Source organism: Mobula hypostoma, chromosome 20 (assembly GCF_963921235.1).
Source record: "Mobula hypostoma chromosome 20, sMobHyp1.1, whole genome shotgun sequence".
NCBI classification, from domain to species: Eukaryota; Metazoa; Chordata; class Chondrichthyes; order Myliobatiformes; family Myliobatidae; genus Mobula; species Mobula hypostoma.
The window spans coordinates 33,290,497-33,303,085 of NC_086116.1; the positions used below are offsets into that span (position 1 = coordinate 33,290,497).

General features: G+C 41.9%; 1 protein-coding gene across 3 annotated transcripts in view; it reads right to left on the reverse strand.

The window, feature by feature from the left end:
* Window positions 1-12,001, reverse strand: part of mapk11 (mitogen-activated protein kinase 11) — a 79,241-nt gene extending 67,240 nt beyond the window's left edge. The window contains exon 1 of one of the 3 annotated variants that reach the window (XR_010021109.1): window positions 11,622-12,000. Coding sequence is in view for 2 of the 3 variants with exons in the window: in XM_063072625.1 (XP_062928695.1) it covers window positions 11,622-11,734 (113 nt within the window). In the remaining variant the exon portion in view is untranslated. Of the gene's footprint in view, window positions 1-11,621 lie in introns of all 3 variants that reach the window. The other 2 variants (XM_063072625.1, XM_063072624.1) reach the window with 2 other exon arrangements.
* Window positions 12,002-12,589: the final 588 nt, after the last annotated feature.

Genomic DNA, 12,589 nt, shown 5'->3' on the forward strand with positions numbered 1-12,589 from the left:
TGGGGAGAAAATTTAAAAATCAGACTTGGGGTCCTCATGCAGGATTCCCTAAAAGTTAATTTGAAGGTTAAGTTAGTGGTGAGGAAGGCAAGTGCAACGTTGACATTCATTTTGAGAGGACTAGAAGACAAGGGCAAGGATATAATGCTGAGGCTTTACAAAGTATTGGTCAGACTGCACTTGCAGTACTGGGAGCAATTATGGACCGCTTGTCTAAGGGAAGATGTGCTGGCATTGACAGCCCAGACGAGGTTCACAAGAATGATTCAAGGAATGAAAGGGTTAAGGAGTGTTTGATGGCTCTGGGCCTGTACTTGCTGGAGCTTAGAAGAATAGGGGAGCTCTTAATAAAACCTTTTTCATCGACTATTGAAAGGTCTGGATATAAGACGAGACACTGACCTTATGGCAATAGAATTATCTACGGAATTTCTAACATCAGATTAAATGCATCATGAATGTGCACTCCTAATCCTGTATTAAATTCTAATGACTTTATATCATCAGGTTTCACTGACACACTCTTTGTATTTTTGTGTTACAGAGTTTGATGACATATTGTTATCTATAAATCTGGGTGCCACAGCAGCGTAGTGGTTAGCACCATGTTGCTTAAGCGCAGAGTGGCAGAGTTCAGAGTTCAATCCCGGTGTCCCACGTAAGGAGTTTCTGTACGTTTTCCCCACGGAATACATGGGATTTCTTTGAGTGCTCCAGTTTCCTCCTACAGTCAAAAGATGTACCGGGGAGGTTAAATCGTCCCATGATTAGGTTAGGATTAAATCAGGATTGTCAGGGGTTGCTAGGCACTGCAGCTTGAAGGGCTGGATGGGCATATTCTGTGCTGTATCTCTAAATAAAATAAATAAATTGAATAAAAGTGGCAGAAGGTAGTGATAGCTTTTTCCATTAAGTACAACCTACATGCACATAAGAAAAATTTGACTATTTGGTTTTTATACCTGCTCCATTGGTCAATAAAACCATAGCTGAATGTTTGCCTCAATGTCATTTTCTTGTGAAATAAATCATATTTCTCAACTCTTCTAAAATCTAAAATTCTAAAGAACTCTATCGGGAATGTACTCCCAGGTCCTCTTGGATTGACAATTAACCTCTGGCTGTGATTTCTTCTGATTCTGTCTGGTTTCTTCTGATTCTGTCTGGTTCACATCTTACTTTGAGAGTATGACTCACGGTTGCAATCACCTCAGCTAAGGGAAACATAAATCTCCACATCTATCTTGACAAAACCCAGAAGAATTTTGCATAGTTTAGTTCAATCTCCTCTTGGTTTTCTAAACTCCAGAAAGACTGGGTCCACCCTCCTGAATCCCACCTCACAGAAAAATCACCAGAACCCAGGAAGTTAAGGAGCTGGTGGTAGACCTGAGGAGAGCTAAGATACCAGTGACCCCTGTTTCCATCCAGGGGGTCAGTGTGGACATGGTGGAGGATTACAAATACCTGCGAATTGACAATAAACTGGACTGGTCAAAGAACACTGAGGCTGTCTACAAGAAGGGTCAGAGCCGTCTCTATTTCCTGAGGAGACCGAGGTCCTTTAACATCTGCCGGACGATGCTGAGGATGTTCTATGAGTCTGTGGTGGCCAGTGCTATCATGTTTGCTGTTGTGTTCTGGGGCAGCAGGCCGAGGGTAGCAGACACCAACAGAATCAACAAGCTCATTCGTAAAGCCAGTGATTTTGTAGGGATGGAACTGGACTCTGTCACAGTGAGGTCTGAAAAGAGGATGCTGTCTAAGTTGCATGCCATCTTGGTCAATGTCTCCCATCCACTATATAATGTACTGGGTGGGCACAGGAGTACATTCAGCCAGAGACTCATTCCACCGAGATGCAGCACAGAGTGTCATAGGAAGTCATTCCTGCCTGTGGCCATCACACTTTACAACTCCTCCCTTGGAGGGTCAGACACCCTGAGCCGATAGGCTGGTCCTGGACTTATTTCATAATTTACTGTCATAATTTACATATTACTATTTAACTATTTATGGTTCTATTACTATTTATTATTATGGTGCAACTGTAACGAAAAGCAATTTCCCCCGGGATCAGTAAAGTATGACTATGACTATGAATCAATCTGATGAATTTCTAAATCAAGTATTTTGTCAGGAGGAAGACCAGCAATCATACAATACAGTATTCTGTGTAATCTTAAGCAGGGATAGATTGATAGATAGTTAGATAGAATTACTGTAAGGTATTTTAACTCTTGTACTCAACACAGAATCCAATATAGCACCAGCCTTCCTTATCTGCTCTCTATCCCTGCAATGTTAATGTAATGAGCTCTTCGGGCCTGTGTGAGGCACCAGAAAGCGTTGGGCGCCAAACTTTTTGGAGCAGCTGAATTAGTTTAATTGTTGTTCAATAAAAGTTGTTAATTGTTTAGAGTTCCTTGTGATTTTCTCAAGTGACTCACTCTTTGTAAAGTAGTCCCCTGGTGCTTTCCGTTTAAGCTTGTTAAGTTTATTTTGATAAGCGCAGGGATTTCGTGTTACTTGTATTATTTAAGTGGGCGCCCTATTAGTGCTAATTGCAGGGTCCTAGCTTTGAGAATGTTACTTCTCATGGTGTTGCTCGGCCGAGCTTCTGATGTGCTTTTGGAACTGTTATGAATAAACTCTTGTCACCATCCCTACATCAGAGTCATTCTTTCCTCCATACTTGGGTTCCGATATTGCAAGTGCACATTGTGACATTTAACTTATAGATCACAATGCATGTTAAATTTTCCAGTTTCTTGCCATTTAACAAATACCTTGCTTTTTGTAAAAACTTTTCCTACCAAAGTAGATGACTTCAGATATTTCCACGTTATATTTCATCTGTCATTACCTTATCATTCACTCAGTCTGCTGCTCTCCCTTTGAAACCTTTCTCATTCTCCTTTCAGTACATACAGCCACCCAGCTTTGCTCCATTCATCAACTTGGACATAGTACACTTAATCCCCTCATCCAAGTCATTGACATAAATTGTGAACAACATTTTGAGTACCAATCTCTGGAGTACTTGTGTGGGTACATCATCTCCTCTCTATCATTTGTCCATTAACCTATCTTCCATCTATACCAGAATATGACCTCAAATTCTATGTGCCCCAATTTTGTCTAATAACCTCTTGTAATATGGCACTTATTAAATGTCTTCTGTCGGTCAAATACTAAACATTATGGGCAGATAGGTCTCATCATCAGCCGTGGTTGGCAGCTTATCAGTTTTAATAACATTGGCATATGTCATAAAATTTGTTAACTTAGTGGCAGCAGTACAATCAATACCTAATAATATAGAATAAATAAATAAATCAATTACATTATATATGTATATATTCAATAGTTAAATTAAAAATAGTGCAAAAACAAAAATAATTTAAAAATTGAGGTAGTGTTCATGGGTTCAATGTCCATTTAGGAATCAGATGGCAGAGGGGAGGATGTTGTTCCTGAATTGTTGAGTATGCGCCTTCAGCCTTCTGTACTTCTTTCCTGATGGTAACAATGAAAAGAGGGCATGTCCTGGGTGATGGGGGTCCTTAATGCTGCCTTTCTGAGGCACTGCTCCTTGAAGATGTCTTGGATACTACAGAGGTGCTCAAGATGGAGCTGACTAATCTTACAACTTTCTGTAGCTTCTTTCGATCCTAGGATCACGGCAAAGGAAAACTCTGATCTCAGTTCTCCACTGCCTTGGGGCTATACCCACTCATGGGGAAGGCTTCGGGAGTAAACCCCAAGGAAAATTCCGGTTGACCCTGGCTAATGCAAACCTCACAGATCAAATACACTGTATCAACTGATATGGCCTTATCTATTTTGCAAGTGACAATTTCATAACATTTCGAACAAATTTGCTAAGCATTATTTAACCCCCATAAATCCACAGTGACTCTGCCCAATCATCATTCTGTTTTCTGAGATCTTATTCTCACTTTCTTTGTGATAGATTCTAGCACTTTCCCTGTTTCTGATGTCAAATTAATTGGATTTTTGTTCCCCCTTTCTCACCCCACCTTTCTTTACATGTGTGCTTACTTTCCAGTCTGTGAAAAACATTCTAGACTCTATGGAATTTTCAAAGATAACAACTAGTGTATCCACTATCGTTATTTTTCAAAACTGTGGGGTTATTTGTGATCAGGTCCCAGAAATTATTTGGTTTTCATCTCATTAATTTTCCCAGTTTTACTTGGAATGGTAATTTTGTTCAGGGTGGTGGGGTGGAGATACGTCTCTACCAAAGGACATGCAAGGTGCTCCTTCCCTCCTCTAGCCTGCAGGTCACCCTCGGGCAAGTTGTAGCACCTGCTTAGCCCCCAATCAGGGTCACATGAAGCCATGGGAGCAGGTGATGGGTGGTTGTATGTGCAGCTGGTGCGCATCACAAGTCCTGGTTATGTGGCCACTGACACCAGGCAGACAATCTCTGAAGAGTATTGATAGTGGCTGGGGTCTCAAGTCTTGTAAAGACACTGTGGACTCGAGTCTTGTAAACATATTGCCCAGAAGGCGGCAATGGCAAATCACTTCTGTAGAAAAATTTATCAAGAACAATCATGGTCATGAGACCATGATCGCCTATGTCACACGGCACAGCACATAACGAATGAACAAACAAATTTTGTTCAATGGGTCATTTTCTTTAAGACAAGAAAGTCTGCAGATGCTGGAAATCCAAAGTAACACACACAAAAAGCTGGAACAAGTCAAGCAGCATTAGTGGAAGTGAATAGAAAGTTGAAGTTTCAGGCCAAGACCCTTCTTCAGGGCACTAAAGAAGGGTTTTGGCCCTAAACTTCATCTATCTATTCACTTCCATAATTGCTGCCTGACTTGCCGAGTTCCTCCGGCATTTTGTGTGTGTTGCTCATTCTCTCTAAGACTGTTGTTCTCTTCTATTTCCAGAATTGTTTTGCTTTGAGATTTTTTTATGGAAAGCCAGACACAAATCAACTCACTTTCTCTGGCATTTCCTTCTTCCCTGACATAATTTCTCCCATCTCCATCAATAAGGGACACAAATTAACTTTTGCAAACATTCTACTTCTTGCATATCTATAGTAGCTTTAATACTTTATGTGCTTCTTGCAAGATTACTCTGTTATTCTAACTTCCTTTCATCTTCTTTTTGTTCAAATCTGTTATTTCCCCAGTCCTCAAGTTCACTGCTCTTCTTGGCAGCATTATTTTCCTTCAGTCTAATACTATCTTTGATTCCTTAAGCCAGGGAGGTAGAGGGGATAAGCTCCCACTACCTAGTAAATGCTCCCAATGGCATGCATCTCATATAGCCTCTGACAAACAAGTCCAGCTCCTGGCCTTCATGCGTGGCTTAGCTACTAAACCCGGCGGAACTGTTTCTACTGACAGGAGATGGGGCAAAGGCGGGTTGCTGCGCCTTAAAACCAGTCGCTCAGGGCAGATGGGGCTCGTCGGCCATGGTTGGCAGCTCATTTACGAGGAAAACTCTGATCTCAAATCTCCGCGGTCTTGCAGCTATACCACTCATGGGCAAGGCTTTGCGAGTAAACCCCCTGGGAAAAATCCAGAGCTGGAGTCCCCAAGGCAGCTCTGCATAGAATTCAATGCGGACAGACAAGTTCTGAGATGCCAGTGGTGCCAAACTGTATCAATCTCTGCCGTTCCTTTGGATTCATCAGTTGCATGAAGAGGGGTAGCCTGCTGCATGGGCAACAGCCCTGGCTTGCATACCACGTGGACAGCTGGGATGCAGTGTCAATGGTCGACCAACGGAAGGCTCAAAGCTATCTTTAATTTCTCTTCTTAGCCAGAGTTGGACCACCTTATCATGGTTTTTTTCACCCGTAAGGTAATATTTATATATTGTAAACTATGTATTCCTTCCTTAACAGTTAACCAATGTTTATTTGCAATGACATATTTATTTAGAGATATTGCACAGTATCAGATCCTTCTGGCCTGATGAGTCTGCATCATTCAATTACCCATGTGACCAATTAACCTACTGCACATGCAACCCTAGCTCCCTGTGATAGATCTGTATTCCCAAATCCCTTTGTCCTATGGGATACCTCAGTACCCTACCATACACCATGTACGGTACTATGCAAGTCTTAGGCACATATATCTGGCTAGGATGCCAAAGACTTTTGCACAGTACTGTATTTGTCAATGTGGAACGAAGAGTGAGTTTACAAATCTTGCGAGAGCAAAGGATGTTGGGAGTGGTGAGGGTGGAGTGCCGCAGGAGGGATGGCAGAAAAGGAGTACATACTAGGGGTGGGAGTGGCAAGGGTGCAGACCAGGCAAGGTCATTTCACTCTGAATAATTGGTGCTTCCCACTCCCTCCCTTTTCCCAACCATGATTCCCCTCTCCCTGCCCCCTTCCCACTCTCAGTCCACAACAGAAATCCATATCAGAATCAGGTTCATCATCACTCACATATATTACGAAATTCGTTTTTTCTTCTGCGGCAGCAGCACAGTGCAATACATTAAATTACCACACTACCAAGCACAAGTCCTCAGCACCTTATCTACATATACAGGTTTTATATTTTATCTCAATTGATCTTCTGTAGCCCAGCTTAAAGCAAAAGTATGAAAGAATGCTGAAACTGGAAGTTCAAAATAGACAAGAGTACAGATTAACCAATTAGATTAATTGGTTATGAAATAATGGCAATGGGATTAATATGTATATATTCATCATCATCATAATGTGCCATGTCATATTCTATGACCATGATTATTCTTGGCAAATTTTTCTACAGAAGTGGTTTGCCATTGCCTTCTTTTGGACAGTGTCTTTACCAGACGGGTGACTCCAGTCATTATCAATACTCTTCAGAGATTGTCTGCCTGGCGTGAGTGGTCGCATAACCAGGACCTGCGAAATGCACCAGTTGCTCATACGACCATCCTCCACCTGCTCCCATGGCTTCACATGACCCTGATCGCTGGGGGGGGGCAGGGGGTGCTAAGCAGATGGTACACCTTGCCCAAGGGGGACCTGCAGGCTATCGGAGGGAAGGAGAGCCTTACATATCCTTTGGTAGAGACGTATCTCCACCCCATCACTCATATGTATATATTGGAGTGGGTTAATTCAAAGACAATCAGATGCAAAACATAAAGCAAAGAGTGAAAGATTAGAGTTAACCATTGTTAGAAAAAGTTACTGGCTTTATTATAAGTAGGACAATTGAAGGAAAAATATGCAAAACTTCCTAAAATGCTTCTCATTTGGGGAACATTTTAGGAAGGATGTACATTGTGTAAATAAGACTTTAGCAGTATGTTCATGTTGATAGATAAAAGGGACCTGGTTTCTACAATAATTTTCTAACAAATTCTGCATATACAATTTGGACTTTCAAGGACTCTTCTTTTCATGTTCTCAATATTTATTGCTTTTATATTTATTATTATTATTTCTTCTTTTTATACTTGCAGAGTGTGTTGTCTTCTGCATTCTAGTTGAATGTGCTAGTTGGCCGGTCTTTCATTGATTCTGCTATGGTTATTATTTTATAGGTTTATTGAGTATGCTGACAAGAAAATGAGCTTCAGGGTTGTATATGGTGACATATTTGTACTTCGATAATAAAATTTACTTTGAACTTTGGAGGTTTTCAGCACGTGGACTTGCTTCCACACCATCTGGCCTGTCAAGCCTGCCCTGCCATTCAATAAGATGATGGCTGAACTGAACATGGACTCATCTCCACCTACCTGCCTTTCCCCATAACCTTTAGTTCCCCTACCCTGCAAAGATCTACCCAACCTTGTCTTAAATATATTTACTGAGGTAGCCTCCACTGCTTCATTGGGCAGAGAATTCCACAGATTCACCACTCTCTGGGAAAAGCAGTTCCTCCTCATCTCCATCCTAAGTTTACTCCTCCGAATCTTGAGGCTATGTCCCCTAGTTCTAGTCTCACCTATCAGTGGAAACAACTTTCCTGCCTCTATCTTATCTGTCCCTTTTGATAATTTTATATGTTTCTATAAGATCTCCTCTCATCCTTCTGAATTCCAGCGAGTAGTCCCAGGCTACTCAATCTCTCCTCATTGTCTAACCCCCTTATCTCTGGAATCAACCTGGTGAACTTCCTCTGCACCGCCTCCAAAGCCAGTATATCCTTCCTCAAGTAAGGAGACCAGAACTGCCCACAGTACTCCAGGTGCGGCCTCACCAGTACCCTGTACAGTTGCAGCATAACTTTCCTGCTCTTACATTCAATCCCTCTAGCAATGAAGGCCAACATCCCATTTGCCTTCTTGATAGCGTGCTGCACCTACAAACCAACCTTTTGCAATTCATACGAAAGCACTCCCAAGTCCCTCTGCACAGCAGCGTGCTGCAATATTTTACCATTTAAGTAATAATCTGACCTTCCATTTTTCCTTCCAAAGTGGATGACCTCGCATTTACCAACGTACTCCATCTATCAGACCCTTTCCTGCTTACTTAACCTACCTATATCTCTCTGCAGACTCTCTGTATCCCCTGCACAATTTGCTTTTTCACTCAATTTAGTGTCATCTGCAAACTTAGATACACTACACATGGTCCCCTCTTCCAAATCGTTAATGTATATCATGAAGAGTTGCAGGCCCAGCATTGACCCCTATGGCACACCACTCACCACTGATTGCCAACCAGAGAAACACCCATGTATCCCAGCTCTCTGCTTTCTATTAGTTAACCAATCCTCTGTCCATGCTAAAACATCACCCCCAACTCTATGCATCCTTATCTTATGGATAAGTGGCACCTTATTGAATGCCTTCTGAAAATCCAAGTAAATAGCATCCATCCATTCCCCTCTATCCACTGCGCTTGTTATATCCTCAAAGAACTCCAGTAAGTTTGTCAAACAGGACCTGCCTTTGCTGAATCCATGCTGTGTATGCATGATGGATCCATTTCGTTCCAGATGCCTCGCTATTTCTTCTTCAATGATAGCTTCAAGCATTTTCCCAACTACAGGCATTAAACTAACTGGCTTATAGCTACCTGCCTTTTTCTTACATCCTTTTTTGAAGAGTGGCATGACATCCACCTTCTTCCAATCCACCAGGACCTGCCCAGAGTCCAGAGAATTTTGGTAAATTATCATTAAAGCCTCTACTATAACCTCTGCCATTTCTTTCAGTACCCTGAGATGCAATCCATCAGGACCAGGGGACTTGTCAATCTTTAGGCCCACAAGTTTGCTCAGCACTACCTGTTTGGTGATAGCTACTGTATTGAGGTCCTCACCTCCCATCACATCCATATCATCTCTCTTTGACATGTTAGACATGTCCTCCGCCATGAAGACTGACACAAAATAGTCATTCGAAGCCTCGGCCATTTCCTCATGACCCAATATTAATTCCCCCTTCTTGTCTTCCAAGTGACCTACCTTTGGCCAGTCTTTTCCACTTTATATAATTACAAAAACTTTTACTATCCATTTTGTGCTAGTTTATTTTCATAATCTATCTTCCCTTTCTTTATTGCTCGCTTTGTGGTTCTTTGTTACTTTTTAAAATTTTCCCAATCTTCCAGTTCCCACTTCTCCTGGTGACTTTGTACACATGAGCTTTTAGTTTGATGCCTTCCTTTATTTCCTTAGTTATCCATTGCTGGCTCTCCCCACCCTCACTGTCCTTGCCTTTAACTGGAATATACTTTTGTTGAAAAATCTCTTTGAAAATCTTCCACTGTTCCTCCACTGTCCCACCATATAGCCTGTGTACTCTATCCAACTCCTCATCCCGTTGTCTCCCTTGTTTAGGCATAATACACTGGTTTTAGATCGAACAAGGAGGATCCCTAACTACAAGCTTCAAAATCCACGATTCCCTTGTAAGTTCAGTAACATGCTGTTCAAGAAAGCTAACACTGCCTCAACCAACTTGGTTCACCCAATCTATGTAAGTTAAAGTCTCCCACTAGAACTGCTTTCCATGCCTCAGATATTTCTCAATTTATTCCCTGTGCCACTGTAATGTTATTATTCATTCCCTTTACTATTACTATTTTTTCCCTTTATTAATCTCTACCCAGATATTATCGCCCTGATCCTTCCTATCTCATCCTATCCTTCCATGGATAGGATAGTTATCGAAACTGGTTAATTCTTCAAGTGCCAGCCTAATTCACAATTTACTATGACCAATCTATCAGACTACCAATGACCAGACTATCGACTGGCAGGTCTTTGGAGCACCAGGAGGTACAAACAGAGAACGTACAGGCAGCAGCGGGAATTGAACCCGGGTTTCTGGTACTGTCGATGGCTCTATAAAGCATTGTGCTAACCACTGTGCTACCGTGAATATGGGGCTGTTCTACTTTAGAAGGAGAGACAGTTGGGGAGGAGATACGATGGAAGTGTTCAAAGCAACGATGGATTTTGCAAGGGTTAATAAAAGGGAACTGTTCCTGTGCATAACGGTTGGTGAACGGAGGGGTTATTGATTTAAGTTAACTGGTTTTAAAAAAGCGGAAAGATGAGGAGACATTTTCCTAGACATTGTGTTGTTTTAATAGAAATTCAATAATAACTTTTAAAAAGGAACTGGATTACAACAAGAAAGAGAAAAAAATTCAGAGATATAAGGAACGGATATTGTTGCATGACTAATGAAACGGCTTTTGAAAGAGTTGGCATAGTATTAAACCCTAAATATCTTCCAGTGCTGCACCATTCAACGGGTCTTACTAATAACGCGTAATACAGTAATTGATTACATTTAGTAATCGGACAAATTGAAGAACTCGATTATGCATAAAGCATACCAAGATTCACCTATTAGAAATATAAATTACCGAATAAGCTACTTAGTTATTTGAGTTACAAATCTTACCGAAATAAATCTTAAGGAATATAATTCGACATATATATTAACGTGGAATTCAATGTGTAATAAGACAGCTGCAACAGCAGTAAACCATTGATACATTTGGCCAGAAACAGGCGGCAGAAGACTTCCGGGAAAAAAATTATCATTCAAATAAAGGAATTTAACGATGGCGTTTTTAGCCCGTTATAAAAACCTTTGCCGACGCACAGAAAGGACTACAGACACTGGTTATCAACATAATTGATCGTGAACCCCTGAACACGGGGTTACAGGAAACACTGGACCAGGGGGGCAATGCAGTTGTCGTTTCACTTCGCTTCTCACACGGTAAACACCCAAAAACACATTTTGTTTCACAATCTCGGAATGGCTTCGAATCAGCACTCCCGCATCTTCGTCCGTAAACTGGACTGAACTAACCACGCCCATATAAAGCTATTCCAATATGGTTATCCCTTCAATTAATCCCTGCGATCCGGATAAAGGCTTGATATGTAGTTATTTTAGCCGAGTATAAATTGCAGTGTTCACACTTTCCTATCCCAAGCACTTCAAATATCGATTTCGACCTTTGTCAAACAGGCCCACACAAAGCAGGATCCTATACATTTAAAACCACATTTGTTATGTCTGAGGACTTCGTAAGCTTTGTGCCTATAATAACAAAAAAAATCCGATGACATCCATGAAACGACGTATAAAATGTTGCTGACTGTATAGACTGGGTTGCAGGAGACATGATACTTACCAGACAGATCCATAAGCCCCAGATCCGACCGGGCTCAGATTCCGGTATCTCTCCGGCACTTCCCATATCGTTTTGTTTAATTCTTGTTTGTAAAAGCCGGTCCTGACTGACATTTTTTTACCCCATCAAATGGTGCGGCCGGACCCCCTCCGAGGCAATAAAACTCAGCGCCGAATCGAAACTGATTACAGATTCCAGCCGCACATTTGCATTTTATTACAGAAGGCGAGCAGCTCGCAGCCCGCTCAAGCGTGTGGACTCCGACCAGCCTAGCATCGGAACTGGCACCAAATGCTCAAAACTGCTCCCACAGCCGCCGCCTCCCCCACTTATACAGCACACAGACACTCTACTATCCGAGTCGTCACTTTTCACACACCGAAAGGGGCGGGATCGAGTGGATTTCAATTGCCTTAGTTGAAATCAAACCATGCGCTCGGGGTTTAATTTCACCCTTAAAATAGAAATATTTCGGGGAATTTTCGGTGTTTTTACGCTTTGCTCCGTTTTGTCTCCCATCTCGTCCTGATGCAGGGTTCGACCCGCTACGTTGACTATTCCTCACCCCACACACACTCCCCCACAGACGCTGCTCGACCCACTCAGCTCTTCCAGCAGTATCAGAATCGGAATTAGGTTTAATATCACTGGCATATGTCGTGAAATCTGTTGTTCTGCGGCAGCAGCACAATGCAATACACGACAATAAAAACTGTAAACTACGTAGTAAGAAGCCTATAGTTCTTTAAAAAGTTAAATAAGTTGTGCAAAAAGAGAAAGAGTAGCGAGATAGCGTTCATGGCCGTGATGTCCATTCGGAAATCTAATGGCAGAAGTTACGAAGCTGTGCCTGAACCATTGAGTGTGTGTCTTCCGGCTCCTCCTTCCTGATGGTAGCAATGAGGAGAGGGCATACCTGGATGATGGGGGTCCTAGTCATGGACTGTTGCTCCAGATCAGAGTTCCCA